This window comes from Lepidochelys kempii, chromosome 18 (genome assembly GCF_965140265.1).
Source record: "Lepidochelys kempii isolate rLepKem1 chromosome 18, rLepKem1.hap2, whole genome shotgun sequence".
Classification (NCBI taxonomy): Eukaryota; Metazoa; Chordata; order Testudines; family Cheloniidae; genus Lepidochelys; species Lepidochelys kempii.
The window spans coordinates 15,776,044-15,790,760 of NC_133273.1; the positions used below are offsets into that span (position 1 = coordinate 15,776,044).

The 14,717-nt window shown below is 52.9% G+C and overlaps 1 protein-coding gene across 2 annotated transcripts in view; it reads right to left on the minus strand.

The window, feature by feature from the left end:
* Positions 1 to 14,717, minus strand: part of NOC2L (NOC2 like nucleolar associated transcriptional repressor) — an 87,415-nt gene that overhangs the window by 24,806 nt on the left and 47,892 nt on the right. For both annotated transcript variants that reach the window (XM_073317129.1, XM_073317128.1), the window contains exon 16: positions 5,411 to 5,524. In XM_073317129.1, the coding sequence (XP_073173230.1) occupies positions 5,411 to 5,524 (114 nt within the window). The remainder of the gene's footprint in view (positions 1 to 5,410; positions 5,525 to 14,717) is intronic.

The following is a 14,717-nucleotide window of genomic DNA, read 5'->3' on the forward strand; positions in this document are numbered from 1 at the left end:
AAGACTCCCGTCCAGCTGCAGCCTGTGTGCCTCCCGGGAAGCTGATTAGTCCGTGTGCCGCTAGAAGCCGCCGGGGAGCAGGGGTGGGAATCAGGCAGCCGGGTCAGAGTTGTTAGAGGAGGCCAGTTTCACCTCACAACGAGGCGGATTTTTTTCAAATGGCCGTTAATGGGACGTAGATTTTTCTCAGCCCTAATGGGCCTCATGGCGCTCAGCGTCCCGCCGGGGAGCACAATGCTGCATCATTAAGCCAGCAGCCCTCATGGAGGGAGACAACAGCCCCATTCAAAGCATGGTGATCTTCAGGCAGCGACAAGCCCTTCTGAAATCTCACTTGAAAATTCACCCTTCCCCTGCCCTCTTGTCTATTCATCCCACACTCCTTCGGGACTGAAACAAAGCCCCGCCACTTCCTTTTGACCACGTCCCCCGGCTTTCCTCAGCTACCCTTTCACCCTCGCCCGGCTGCCCAGAGAAATCCTCGCTCGCTTTTCTACGCTGAAGGCTTGTTTCATTGTCACCCATCAATGGCTAGCCGCTGGGGTCACTCCAGCAGCGTAACCCCCTAGCCTGGGCAGGGAAAGCCAGGGCAGGGAAAGCCAGGGCTGGCACCAGCAGGACCAGCATCAAGCAGAGGCCAGCCCCACTTGGGGAAGTCACAGCTCGCCGTTTCCTAGCCGGATTTGCAAGGAAATTGCTTTCAATGCTAAGTTCTATCTCCCAAACTGAACTGCCTGAAAGGGGCGCTTCCCATTCCATCCAGATTGCTGCACTGGGGGCTTATAGCCCCGTGGCCGAATTTCTCCCTGGAGCGTGATTCTGAAAGCATCTAAGATCTCCTAGGTTTCCTCCCACGCTCTGTGACTTGGCCCGGAGCCAACCACCACAACATCCCGTCTGGTATTTTAATCGTCCCCCACCATACCCTGGGGATGCCAATTATATCCATTTCCTGCTCCCCAGATGAGCATCCCAGCTCAACCATTTAATCATATTAGCATATAGACAGCTTTACTCGCTGGTCCTGACACGAGTGAGCCCCCGGGTCCAGCTTCCAAATGCTGAGTGCTGTGTCCGGAGTGGCAGGCAGAGCATTCGCACATGGGATGGAGCAGGAGGAAGAGGCAGCTGGACCATTATCTACGTGGGCAGGTCAGAGGTTAGCAGTGGTTGTGTCCAGACTCTTGTTCCGCACTGTCCCCTTAACTGATGCGTTCCCCCAGGGGAAGTTGTTGCTGAATTTGCACAATGCCATAGTTAAGGGCCAACAGGCACTGGCCCCGTGTTCGCCCACCCTGGAGAGTTTTGCTCTTTGACTCGGCTGTTACATCCCCATCAAGCGTAAAATTGTAAGCTCCTTGGGGCAGGGAACATCTCCTGTCCTGGGTTTGCACAGCACCTAGTACAGCAGGGTCCTGGCTCTAGGCTGGAGCTCAGAGGCGCTTTCATAATACAAACAATAAATAACAACGACAAATGGAAAGGAGAGGGTAAGAGGCAAGTTCTCATGACCTGAGCACCCCCTTGCGGCCAGAGGTCATCCTGTGGCACCCTGCCTCAGTTTTTCCTCCCCTTCAGGGCCCTATAACAACTCCCCATCCCCAGACAGTTCAAAGAAATCCCCCACTAGTAGGCCTCAAGCCCAATTCAGTGTCTCTCTCCCGACTAATTGAACACAAACTCACACAGGCTTCATTCTGCCGGCCCTTTGCTGTCTCTGCCAGGCCTCCCTGCCTGGAGAGCTTCCTCCCACTCTTCCCTGCTGGTTCCGGGCCCTGCAGGAGCCTTTTTGCTCCCTGCAGTATATGCAAACCTAGCTATAGTCTCCTACGCTTCCCCCCTTCACTGCAGCTTCCTGCTCTTTTTCATAGGGACCACCTGGTTCAGCCCAGGTGCGGCTCATTCTGTAATTAGGGCTGCCTTAGGGCAGGGCAAGCCCACCTGTTCCACAGTGCAATCTAAAGGGAAAACCAGACAAAACCAAGAGCCAGCAGCATCAAGGGAATCCGGGGACCCCCTTCCCCCAGCTAGCTGAGTTGCAGTTCTTGGCCAGGTACACTTGGCATTTATATAGTCCTCTACAGGCTCAAAGCATCAGACAAATACAAGCTAACTAGGAGTGCGGCAAACTGTTTTCCCGCTGATCTGGTCTCCTGATCTTCTGCACCCCACTGCAAAGATTTATTTCCTCCAAGACACCACCTCCATTAAAAACAGCAGCAAAATGACTGGCTGTGTTCTAAGGAGGGTTTGCCCTTTGCACAGCCCCTTCCGACTGAGGATTTCAACGTGCTTCAGACAACGAAGTTAGCCTGGTGAGACAGGTCACCCCACTTTACTGGAGGGGAGTCAAAGCATGGAGCAGCCAAGTGACCTCTCCAAGGTCAGCTAGGAAGTCCCGAGGCAGAGTGGGAGACAGGTTTCTCATGCTCTGACCCCTCTCCTCTCAATGTATGCATGTGACACCCAGGTGGGGAGAAGAGAGATGACAGCATCCTCCCAGCAGACAGCTGCTAACTCGCATTAAAAGGTTACCCTCCATGATACGCTGCTCAGATAAAGGCAATTCAGATCATTTCCTGTTCTCACCCCAACCCTTTGCTTTTCCCCTCTGCTGTCAGGAAAGGCCTGACTGAGGCTGGCAAAAGCCTGCTGCAAAACAAACCAACCACCCAGCCTAGTGTCCCCACCTTTGAAACAAGGAGTTGTAGAAGAATTACTAAACACTCGGAGGATTTGGCTAAGCTGCACCCCCTGGCTCACGACTACAGACAGGGGAGTGGCTGGCCCTGTCTCACTAAGTCATAATTTTGGCAGCACTAAGACGTGCCTCTAATGTATCTCTGAGACACAGGCAGATGGCCTGCCCCATAGATGGTGCTGATCAGCACAGCCGCATGGGCTGCAATAGACCCGCAGCGATCTGCACCAGCTGAAGATCCAGCCCACTGGACTTATTTTCAGGCCCCAATCCCAGTAAGTGAGTCCCTAAATAATCCCTGTACGCGTCAAGCTTGTATACCTGTCAGTCACTCTGCCCCCACCAGTCCCTTTGGCTGCCATGCCCTGAGGCGGGGGGGGGGGGGGTGGGTGGGTGGGTGGGTGTGTGTGTGTGTGTGTGAAATGACCTCTCCAGTAAATTCTGACTGTAGCAACCCTGAAAACAACAGAGGAAAAAAAACTAAGCTCTTGGCGACAGGGGCCATCTGTTTGCACAGCGCCTAGCACAATGGGGTCCTAGACTATTTCTGGGGTGTTAACGATAATACAAACAACAACAACAACAGACAACCTGCAAAGGACTCCCCTCTGACAAGTACAGGCAGCAGGTGCTTTCCTCTCACCAACAGCTAGGCACCGATGTTTAACTCGGCAGCGACTAACTGCAACCTGCGATTTAATCTCAAATTCCAGATCCTCTTTCTGAAAGGGATTATGGAGTTGTGGCTGTCGGTTACTTGCTTCAACACTCGTCTTACAGCAATGAGCTAAACATTTGCTTGCATAAACCAGTTCACGGGCTCCAATGGCCATTATACGAAGCGCAGTTCTCCAGGACCTGTTCAAAGCTTTTCCCCCACCCTGGCAATCTCAAACTCGGCCATTTGCCTTGAACCCTTCCTATGCTCCACCCCCTCAATATTTTGCCTTTAATGCAAAGGGACAGGCATACCCAGCATAGGAGCTAAGTGAATCTCATTCCAGAGGTGCGGCCGGCCAGCCGGGCCCTAACCACACCTAGAGCAGGCCCGGGAGAATGGAAGAGTTAATGCGCGTTCAAAAGAGACTGTTGGCAGTGGCGGTTCTAGGGCTCCCCATTTAGGAGAACAAAGAATTTGCCGAAAGCGGCAGTCACGTTTCCCATGCACTGCAGGAATTTCTAAATGGATGCACCACAGCTGCAGCAATTTGGTGCATTATAAAGCTATATAATCAGTGCTCTCCCCCCTTCCCCTGAGCTATTAGCAGCTAAACAGGCTGCAAAGCAGCCCAGAGTATTTTGCCCTGGAGCCACCACTGTTAGGAAACCTCCTGTTCTGAAGGGCAGAGATCTTCTACGGCTATTGCATCCAGGCACTCTGTACAACGGACTATTACACACACCACCTCCCCGGCACAGTCTTCCTGTAACACTCCAAATCCCTGGCTCCCTAGCATGGGCTTACAGGGAACACTGTACTAGACAGAAGTATGGTCTTGGGGACCGGGTACTGGACTGGAAATCAGGAGACCTGGGTTCTATTCCCAGTTTGGCTGCTGGCTGACCTTGGACAAGCCACTCCACTCCTGTGCCTCTGTTTCCCCAGGGGAGATAAATGATGCTGGCCTCCTTTGTAAAGCGCTTTGAGGTCTACTGATGAAAGGCGCCAGACGCTATTTTTAACTTGGTCCTGTGCATAAACAGCCCAAAGAGGAACCTCTTGCTCCGTAATGAAAGCGGGAATCTGCAAAATTCGTTACGTGGCTGGGTCTCAAAGCCTTAGCATGTGGGGTGGCTGCCCGCAATAGGCTGGGAATCTGGAATAGGCGTCCCAAGACTACAAGGACGTGTGCTGGGATGTGTCCTCCTCCTCACTCGCGGAACCAAACCATCATCCCCCGCAGCACTTCCCACTGTGGCTCTTTCCAGCCACAGACTCCAAAGTGCTTGACAGGAAAGGACAAGTATCACTAGTCACGTTTTACAGATAGGGGAACAGACAGGTGAGATGACTTGCCCTCGGTGTCAGTGAGTAGATAGCAAAGTTGGGGACAGAACCCAGGCGTCCTGACTCTCTGTCCAGGATCCTGCCCACTGCACTACATTGGGGAGGAGGTCATATGCCCAGTATGGCTGTTTCGGCACCACTATCCCCTTTGAAAAATAATCAGTGCATAGAATAGAAGGCACTCGATCTGAGCACCCTACCAGCTTTATATTTAAAGGTGGGAACCAGGCAAAGCCCATGAGCCAAGCACCGGGAGAAGTTTGGACCCAGGTCTGAATTCGACAACGCAACTTCATCTCCGCTTATAACTGCCCTCAGCATAGAGGGACGTCAGCTGGCTACAGTAGCCTACCCAGACACAATGCAGCCATTAGAGGAACCTCGTCCCAGCTCCAGCCTCCCAAGCTCATCCCTGCCCAGCCAACCTGGGGAAAGACACTTTAGCCAAGAAGTTGATCCAAAAGCTGCCACTGGGCTCGAGATCCTGGCAAGTCAGGCATCAAGGCTGAACAGGGAGCTGAAGGCCATTCAGCATTTAAGTGGCTATGGCCACCCAATCAAGCTGCCAGGCAGCACCCCAAACCACACCCTCTTCCAGCCATGCTGCTGAAGGACCGGCTTTGCTCAGCAGCCATCCCATGGGATCCTTTGGTCTCCCACTGTACAGTTAAACAGTGAAGCCGATGACTTGCAGCCCTTACCCTTTCCTTGCCGCTGATTTCCAGCTGGATCTCTTTCTCCCGCAGCTTCTTCCACTGAGCGTAATACTTGGTCAGAGGTGTCCCCTCCTCCTTGACCTGCTTCTCCCATTGTTCCTGGGGGGGGGGAGGCAGAAGACAGATGTTAGGCCAGGACCAGAGGAGTTCAAAGAAGGCTTTATGTAACACAGCAACGTAGAGAGCAGGCCCTAGGCTGACACAGACTGCAGACCACAGTCCTAGGTCCTGGTCCAAGCAGACACGGCCCACTGGACTGAGCCACCTGGGAACCTAGATTCTACATTGCAGAGCAAGGGCAGGGCGAAGTGTAAATTCAGAAGAGTCATTTAAGGCAACCACAGTATCACACATAGCATTATGGGGTCCGTCACACAGCAGAAAAAAACCCAGACCACCCCATGTTAGCACAGCTCGGCATCTGGGTCAACAGATTCAGGCTCGCCCAGGCTCTAAAAGTAGCCACAGAGACGTTCCTGCTCGGGCTATGAAACCCGGTGAAGGGATGGGTCTCAGACCCTGAGCAGGAACATCTACATGGCTGTTTTTCGTGCCAGAGTCCACACCTGAGTCTGTAGACCTGGGGTCAGAGACCCATTGCTGAGGATTTGTTGGGGATTTCCCCCCCCGCAGTGTAGACATGCCCATTGATATAAAGGAGAGGGACAAGATTTTCCCCGAGCGACTGCTAGTTTTGGGTGCTCAGCTGGCAACACCTGAAAGGGGCCCAATTCACAGGCGCTCAGCACTTTCCAAAATCCACACCCCTCTTAGGTGCCAAGCTGGGCAGCCCAAAAATCACTGGTCACTTTGGAAATTCTGGCCCTTACAGTCAGAGTTCAAACAAATACCCTTCGTATCCACAGTGGAAATACAGCCCGTGAGACCAGCACAGGGGGCTTGGCAAAGGAAGAGATCTGCAGGGGAATGCTAGACACACTAGGGACTTTGGGAACTGTTCCACACAGAGCAGCATCCATACGCTAGAACATGGGACAGTGGGGTTCAGGCATAACCTCAGGCCAGAGGATTCAAGCCTAGAGGCCTAAAGTTTTTGTTCCTAAATCCGTATTTTGGCACCTAACAGAAGCAGCCGGATCCTCAATGGTGCTGAACACTTGCAGCACTCATTGGGCATCTCTGAAAGTCGGCTCACTTCTATTTAGGGACCAATTGTTAAGCTCTTGGGCCTGGAGGACTCCATGGGTCCGGGGGAGAAGAGACAGAGACAGACACAGTAGGCCGACTTCAGCAGGATTTCTGTTCCTTTCATTTCTGGGAACTGTTGGGGCAAATCTGGTCCCCTAAAACTGTTTTGTATGAAGCTTTTTAAACAAAAAACCCACCTGCATTTGTAAAGCATAAATCTGACAGACATTTGCCTGGTTTGTTTTTAATTCTATTGCTAAAGTGTTTGGTTTTTAAACAAACATTCCCCAGCAGTGTCTGTCACCCAAACATCACAGCCCTGAGAAGGCAGAAAGCAAGACCAACTAATCTATGTTCGCTGTCCAAGAAGGGAGAAACAGGAGAAGTCTCATAAATAGTGGGAAGTAAATTAGATGGTTAAAATGTCTTTCGGCTTTGATCACCTGGCGTGTGATCGGTAAGAGGACCCGTTCAATTCAAATACATTCTTTATCATCCCTTTGCATCCCTTTGCCATAGATCCCACACAGATCGGAGCCTTGCCATCTGTACTATGGGAGCACCCAGAGGTGCTGCACCAGCACGTGGGGAAAGGCAGCCTAATGCAAGACGGGAGACCACCAGAAGGGACTGGCGAAGGAGGACAAGGGAAGGAGCGACAGGGATGTGTGGTCACACAGAGCCATTCAGGACCCAGCGGGGAAGGAGGGCGATCCAGACTCAAGCGTCACAAGCAAACACCAGCACACGCTGAGCAGCTGAGCGGCACGTTCGGTTTCCGGCCATGGCAATGCACAGTCTCCAGGGGCATCGGTTTTCAAACTCCATGCTTCTGTTTGCAGGAAAGTCAGGCTGGCCTTCTGGGAGCAGCTCATCACAACTCAGCTGCGACAGCACATGGGCTGCTGGCGTCAACCGGGGCACAGGCCACCGGGGAAAAGTACGTTTAAAGAGTAATACATTGCCAAGACAAGACAAGACAAGAGAGAAGAGAGACAGCAGCTCCTCAATTTGCAGCAGGCAAGATCCTCAGCTGGTGGAAGCCGGCATGTATCTACTGAAGACTTCAATGGGGCCACAGCAATTTGCACCAGCTCAGGAACGGGCCCGTAGCAGGAAAGGGAAAAGAAGGAGCATCCATGGTCTCTGTGCCATGAACAGCACTTTGGTAAATAAATGGCAGCTGGCTTGTCACACCCACATTCCAACGTTCTGGAATCTATTCATTGGGGAGAGTTGGGGGGGTTTCATCTCCTTCCTCTGAAGCATCAGTGATGGCCCCATCTGGAGATGGGGCACGGGAGAGAGTGGGCCAGGGCTCTGAGGTGGCACCAAGCATTCGCCAACACAGGTGCTTGTCTGGCGGGTTCTCACTCACGTGCTCAGGGAATAATTGATTGCCATACATAGGGTCAGGACGCAATTTCCCCCCAGGTCCGAATGACAGTGACCTTGGCCTTGGGGGGGTTTCCACCTTCCTCTATAGCATGGGGCACAGGTCATTTGCTGGGATTATCTGGGTCTCTCTCACTTCATTCTGGTATTGGCACACCTCGCTCTGACCTGTTCTCTGTCTGTGGCACATCCTGGTTCAGTCTCCTGGGGGCTCTAATACTCTGGTCCAATTCTGCTTGTTGGGTTTAGTTCGTGGGTGCTGGGTAGTGTTGGTGGCCTGTGATACACAGGAGGTCAGACCAGATCTGGTGGTCCCTTCTGGCCTTAAACACTATGATTATACACCCAAGAATAGGGACGACAGCATCAAGCCAAACAGCCCCTTTCGGGTAACGATGGGCCCCAAGCTTATACCACCCTTTTGGAACGTTGGAAACACACGGCTCTGGACTGTGTGGCTTGAGTCCAGGCCTGCTTGCCAGTTATCTCCTCTGCTCTTCAACACGCTGACAGACACTGTGGTCTCTGGTGACGCACGCCAGCAGACAGGCCTGTTGTCAGACGGCTCCACTCTGCTTTCAGTCCTGTTCGTCACAACAGCAAAAGTGGCAGAGTTGTCATCCTTATGCACAGATCAGGGCTGCTCCTGGCTTCCAGCCAGAACTGAGCATTTCAGCAAAGCCTCCGACCTTCTCATGGAGGGAGGCTCTTTGTTCTGTCCAGTGTGCTGAGACATCTATTGTTTTTAATTGGTGACGGACTGGGAGGGCACGAAAATAATGAAAATACTCCCCTTGACTTTTCATTCTGAACCTCAATGGAAAAAGTTGAGCAGGTCAGACACCAAGTCCATCCCAGCTGCTTGCAATTCTCTTTCCCTCCAGCACTATTAATTATTTGGGACAAGGGGTGCTGAGCATGGATCGGGGCCCCATCATGCTAAACCCTATACAAAACACGAAGGCAGTCCCTGCCCCAGAGAGCTTCCAACCTAAGTAGGGGGCAACAGGCAACCAGCGAATGCAAGACATGGGGAGCCCAAGGAAACAAAATGACACTGGTCAGCAGAGGATGCAGCAGTCAGTCATTCTTCATTTACTGGGACAAAGATGGAAAAGCCCAAAGTGGTTGTTGCCATCTTCCCTTAGCAGGGCACTTCCAAAACTGCGTCAGGCTCTCAGGCCTCTTTTAACATCTTGTTTCTGAGCCCTGAACCCAAACCCGTGAGATGCCAGCAGCACAGTGATGACCACGGTCTTGTTTATTCGTGATGTCAGCACTGCTCTAAGGACAGCATCGCTCCTACAGAAAGTCACTGACTGGTTCAGGACCCTTCCTGGGTCACAGGGACCTTTGTGCGTGGGTTTTAATAAAACACGGAGCATGCTCAGATGCCACGGCAAGGAGTATGGTGAAAGAACCTGCACAGGTGAGACAGCCTGTGCCCCCACGTGGGGACAGAAGCCATTATATGGGCCCTAACCCTGCCATCCCAGCTGGGGATCTAGTCTCAGACCTCCTGTCCTGTGATGGCAGCTGGTTCCAGGGCCACAGATGTTCTTAGTATCAAAGTTCCCTGCATTTTCCCTGCTGAAAGTGAAGCCCATGACTTCTGGTCTTGCCCTCAGACTGAAGGTACCAGCTGATCCCCATTCTCTCCAAAGTGCCTTTATGGTGGGAGGGGAAGGAAGGATGCATTTGCTCTCTCCCCCCGCCTCTTTTCTCTATGCTGAACCTCTCCTAATCTTTGCTCTCCAAGCCCCTTCCACTGGTTTTGCAGCTTTCCTCTGAACTCTTCCCGCCCTTTTCCACCTTTTCCCCAGGAATCAGGAGACTAGCGAAAAACCAGAGGCCGAGCACAATGGATGAGAGGGTCCGGAGAGAGGGACAGTGCCACGGCAGATGCTGGCTGTGCTGGGAAAGGTCTCAGGAGCAGCTCATTTTCACCAAGGTGTTCAATGGAGTCCCCAGGCGAAAGGGAGCAGGAAACAGCTGCCGGCACAGGAGATGGAGCTTTCTCGGGGGCCAGTCCAAGACCGTGGAACAGACTCACAAGGATCATCACAAACCTCACCACCTTTCCATCCAAGGGCCAGACGCTCTTCTCCGACCTGCCTTCTCTAATACAAACACAGCAGAGTGGACAAAACAAAACCCAGAACTCTCCCAGAGTGTAAGAATCATATGTGCTGTCAAGATGAGACAGAACGAACCCGAAGTGCCGACGTTAGTCCTGTCACTTATCGACCTACTGGAAGGTGCTCAGATAGCCGGCTGAGGATGGCGGGGTCAGAACCTCTACAGAACAGAGTAAGTTTATCCTGGTTTCAGACAGGCTGGCTATCTTTGCAGAGACATAGCTGCAGGCCCCGGTGCGCTAATTCCCCTGCCTGCATTTCATGTCACTGCACCAGAGACCCATACCGGTGCCAAGGAGTCTAGGGCCAGGGTTGGCACACTGCGCTCCGGGATTAAGAGTTAGCGGCAGGCTCCTTTCTCTGCCTAGCTCCCCCCAGTAAAATATTCATTAATGCATTAATCCTATTAGCATCAGAGTCGGCTTCTCAAAGCAGCCTTGGCTCTGGAATATTGCACTTAAAAAAAGATTTAACGCGAGTCATCACCCATGATTCAGAGTTGGATGGGGGCAGGCGAGCAGACATCCAGCATGGCTGCTCCCCCACGGCAAGCAGCTCACAAAGATGCAAAGGGTAGTTTAGCAATCGAAGCATCAGGTTTGACGTCTCTATTCTCCCTTCAGTTGCAGGTTCAAATCCTGGCAGGCCTCCCAGTGTCCTTTAGAAGAAGATAATCTAGGCCCATGCAGTATAGCAGAGATGGGTGAAGCTCAAAGTTTTCCCAGACACACTCGATACTCCCGGGGACTGCAGAAACATCTTCATGAGACAAGTCACATTCATGAACTTTATTCCTGTAGAGCTGTTCCACACAAATCCACATCTCTTAAAAAATAATTCTGCTCTGCTAAAGAGCCGCCTTTGAATTGAACCAGGCTGGGAAAAGTGCAGTCCCTAGAGATACAGTTTAGTTCGAAGCGGAATTTTTCTCTGCCCCTTTTTCTGTCACTCTCTGAGTTTGTTTTCACTTGGCCCCTTCTCTTCTCCATTTTTTCCTGATCCTTTCCCCGCCCAGCACGCAGTGGATTGCTTTTCTCTGCTCCCTTCTCATCCTCTCCCCTAAGCAAGATGCAAAGCTAAGAAGAGTCTGAGATGAACTTTCCGAGCCCATGAGGTCAGAAGGGGTGGATGGTGAGATGAGTTTGCCTATCCTCTGGGCAGGGTCTTTTGTGACAGAACTTAGAGCTGGGGCCTTGTCTGATCTGTGTGGCCACTATTAAGTTACAATAGCGTCTAGAGGCCCCAACCAAGATTGGGACCCCACTGTGGTGGGTGCTGCGCACACACCCAATGATGGACAGCCCCTACCTGAAGAGCTTGGTTTGAACAGAGAAGACGAAGGGTGGGAAGCAAAGCAGAGAACAGGGAGGTAAAATGACTCCCCTAAGGTCATACGCAGAGCCAGGGAGAGAACCAGCCTCGCGGCGTCCAGTCCAGTGTCCCACCCGACTCCAACATGCTGCCTCTGTTAAACAAGCTCTTCCCAGGACAGCAGGAGTTACTCCATGTCCAGGGGCAGGACTCCCCCGGCTCTGCAGCGAGCTGGTTAGCAGCTGCCTCGGTGGGGTGGTTGTTTCCCTGCTGTGGCACGAAGAGCAAGGGAAGCAGGCAGTCAGACAGGCCTGGGGGGAAGGTACCAGGGCTCTGCTTGCTGCTGCTGAGCATGCGACCCAGTAACATCCCCCTTCCCCCCCGCCTGGCACATGTGCATGGACGGGAATTCCAGGGAGCATTTGCTCTCAATTGCTCCTGCTGGCAAGGGAGACAAACAGATGTTTGGCCTCCCTTCCTCCACCCTCTCTGGCAGTGATTTGCTGCCACATACATTGTGAGGTTGGAGGCAGGCCGGTGAACTCAACCCACATGCAGAGGGGCACAGCAAGCCTTTCTGGGAAGCCAGGCCCCTGCGCTAGCTCGGGCTCTTGCCCCTTCTCGGAAATCAACACCATCTCTTCGCAAGGACTCCATAGAGGACTCTGAACTGCTCCGCATGTGCATGAGAAGGGCCATCATCCCCTTCCTCCCCCAGGAGCACAGTGTGCGCCCGCCGCTCCCCCCATTCCCAGCGGTCGATGCTGTTCCATTACTAACGTGCACAAGGAGGCACAAGCTACGCCCCCCGGTTCCTCCTCGGGCAATGGCTCCCACCTCTCCATGGTGCAGAGAGCAGCAATCACACATTCTGCTGGGAACACAGGCATCCCTGCACAGCGGAGCCATAAGCTGCTGCTGTACCTCTTTAAACTCTCCAAACAACTCTGACGCTTGCATACCCCTGAAGCTTGCATGGAAATCGAGTGCTCCCCTGTGCTTCCCAGTGCAGGCCATGTGCCGCTGCACTTCGGGGGTCAGCCCAGACTGACTCTTGCCCCTTTCAGCAGCCAGCCGCTGCAGATGCGATATATAAACCAGGCGCTGCGCAGGCAACCAAGTGTTAAAATTAATTATCTTGTTCTGATAAACCGGGCTGCAGCCTGAGCTGCTGGGAGCAAGCAGATAATTGCATAGTTGCTGGAAACCCTTTTTATTTAGCGAATGATCTTACCCGGCCCCGCACTTCGCGGAGAGCCCCAGAGGCTGAAATCTCCACCTCTGTAGAGCGGGTGGGTGGTCACGGCATCGACGGGGGAGGGGGTAATAAAATGAAAAAAGCCTTGCTCCAGATGGGAAACCTAATCCCTTTGGCAAGACAGTCCGATCCAGAAAGGCATTTATAGAACCAAAGAATACTTAGTCACTTCAAAACCAGTTCCATCAGCCCCTTAATCCCAGAACAACGCTGCTGCGGCCTGGCGCTGATACACCAGGATTTGAAAGGATAATTTCCCTGCAGTCCACGCAGCTGAGCGTCTGAAGATAAATTTGTCTGCAGTGGAACTCCTGCTCCGTGCCCGGCACTAACAGGTGGAGCCTTTCCCAACACAGATCTTCAGCCAATTCCCATCGGCACAGAGTGGCAAATGCCAGCTCACTCCGACCCCATGGGCTCTTCTGGAGGATGAAATATTTTCACCTCTCCTTCCCTGCCTGGAAGGGAAAGATCCCACCCCAGAGGCCCAACGCAACAGCATACAAAAATCTGTTAAATGGGACAGCAACTGAGAGTCTGGATTCAGAGCGGGGTTTCATATGTTCCAGGTATCAGTGGTGAATGGGTCCCAGGAGAGGGTCTGGCCCAAGAAAGAGAGAAATAAAAATTAACAGGTTCAGGATGAGGGAAGCAGAGTTGAGCTGAATTCCCTGGCCATGCTTGCTCCCTTTTCCCCTCTCTGGGGGCCTAGCTTGGAGCAGACAGGCTACAGACCAAGGGGAAAGATGCTGGAAAGCAGCATCTCCACCACCACACAGCCAAGAACCATTCTCAGAAGAGGTCAGCGTAGGTAAGCCTGAGAATTTGAGGGTAAGAAGATGATGGAATAGAATTTCCACCTCCCCTCCTCTTCCACAATTATGCAAAGCATGTGTCAGTCTTGGTCAAACCAGGATAGGAGGAACTTTCACCCCACAGCCCAGAAAGAGACTGTCCAAAGCTTCTCTCTCTCTCTCACAGCCCCGCTCCTGGCCTCATAGACTGTAAGGGAGAAGGGACCATGGTGATCATCTAATCTGACCTCCTGCACATTGCAGGCCACAGAACCTCACCCACCCCTCCTGTAATAGACCCCTAACCTCTGGCTGAGATCCTGAAGTCCTCAACACATGATTTAAAGACTTTATGTTCCAGAGAATCCACCAGAAGAGACTCACAGAACAGCTGTACAGGCTGCTCTTCTAAGACAGGCCCATATTAAAAGGCATGAAAAAGCAAGATTGCATGGGCTCAGAGGATGGGAAATGAGCCAGGGAGCTTCTGATCACTAGGCCAATGGTTTAAATCCAGCCCAGCAGCCGTGGGAAGCTGCCACCACGCAATGGCTGCCTGGTGGCCTGTAAGAAATGAGCCAGGTGGGTCTCTGTCCAGTTCCCAATGGGCAAGTGTCCACTTAGAAGAAAACTGACCATCACCATGACCGGTTCTAGCCACTCCCTTGTTGGACGTCTCACCAGAGAGGATGGAGCTAGAACGGCCCCAGGAAACTGGAACTCCCTTCTTGTGCCTGGAAGGGAAGCTCATCTTTGCCGGGCCAGCTCTGTGCAGAGAGGGCTTTCAAGGTAGGTGACACCTGGCTGCCAGCCCCACTGAAGCTAATGGTAAAAATCCCAGCTCCTCCTGCAGGAGCAAAGTGAAGCCTCTCAAAGCCCACCCTCCCGCTTCGGAAGCGTCAGCCCTGCCCCCTTCCCGGGCCCTACAGTCCCCACTCTCAGTCTTCTATATGTAAAGAAAACCCCTCACTGCAGCCACAGCTCGGAGGCCAAAAGCCCCCCGCGCATTCCCTCAGCAGCTGCTGCCTGCACCGGGGTCGATTCCCCATGACGCGCAGGGACGGGGGCCTCTGACATCTCAGGCACCCGCTCCCCTTCCTCTCCGCTCCACATCCGACTCGCCCCCAAGCTTTAAAGCAGAACGACCCAGGGCACACTGGCTCCTCCAGGCCTTGGTGGCTTTCCTCGGCGTCCAACATAGAGATGTCTACACGCTACGCACAACGGCTCGGGTTGCAGGGGGGGAA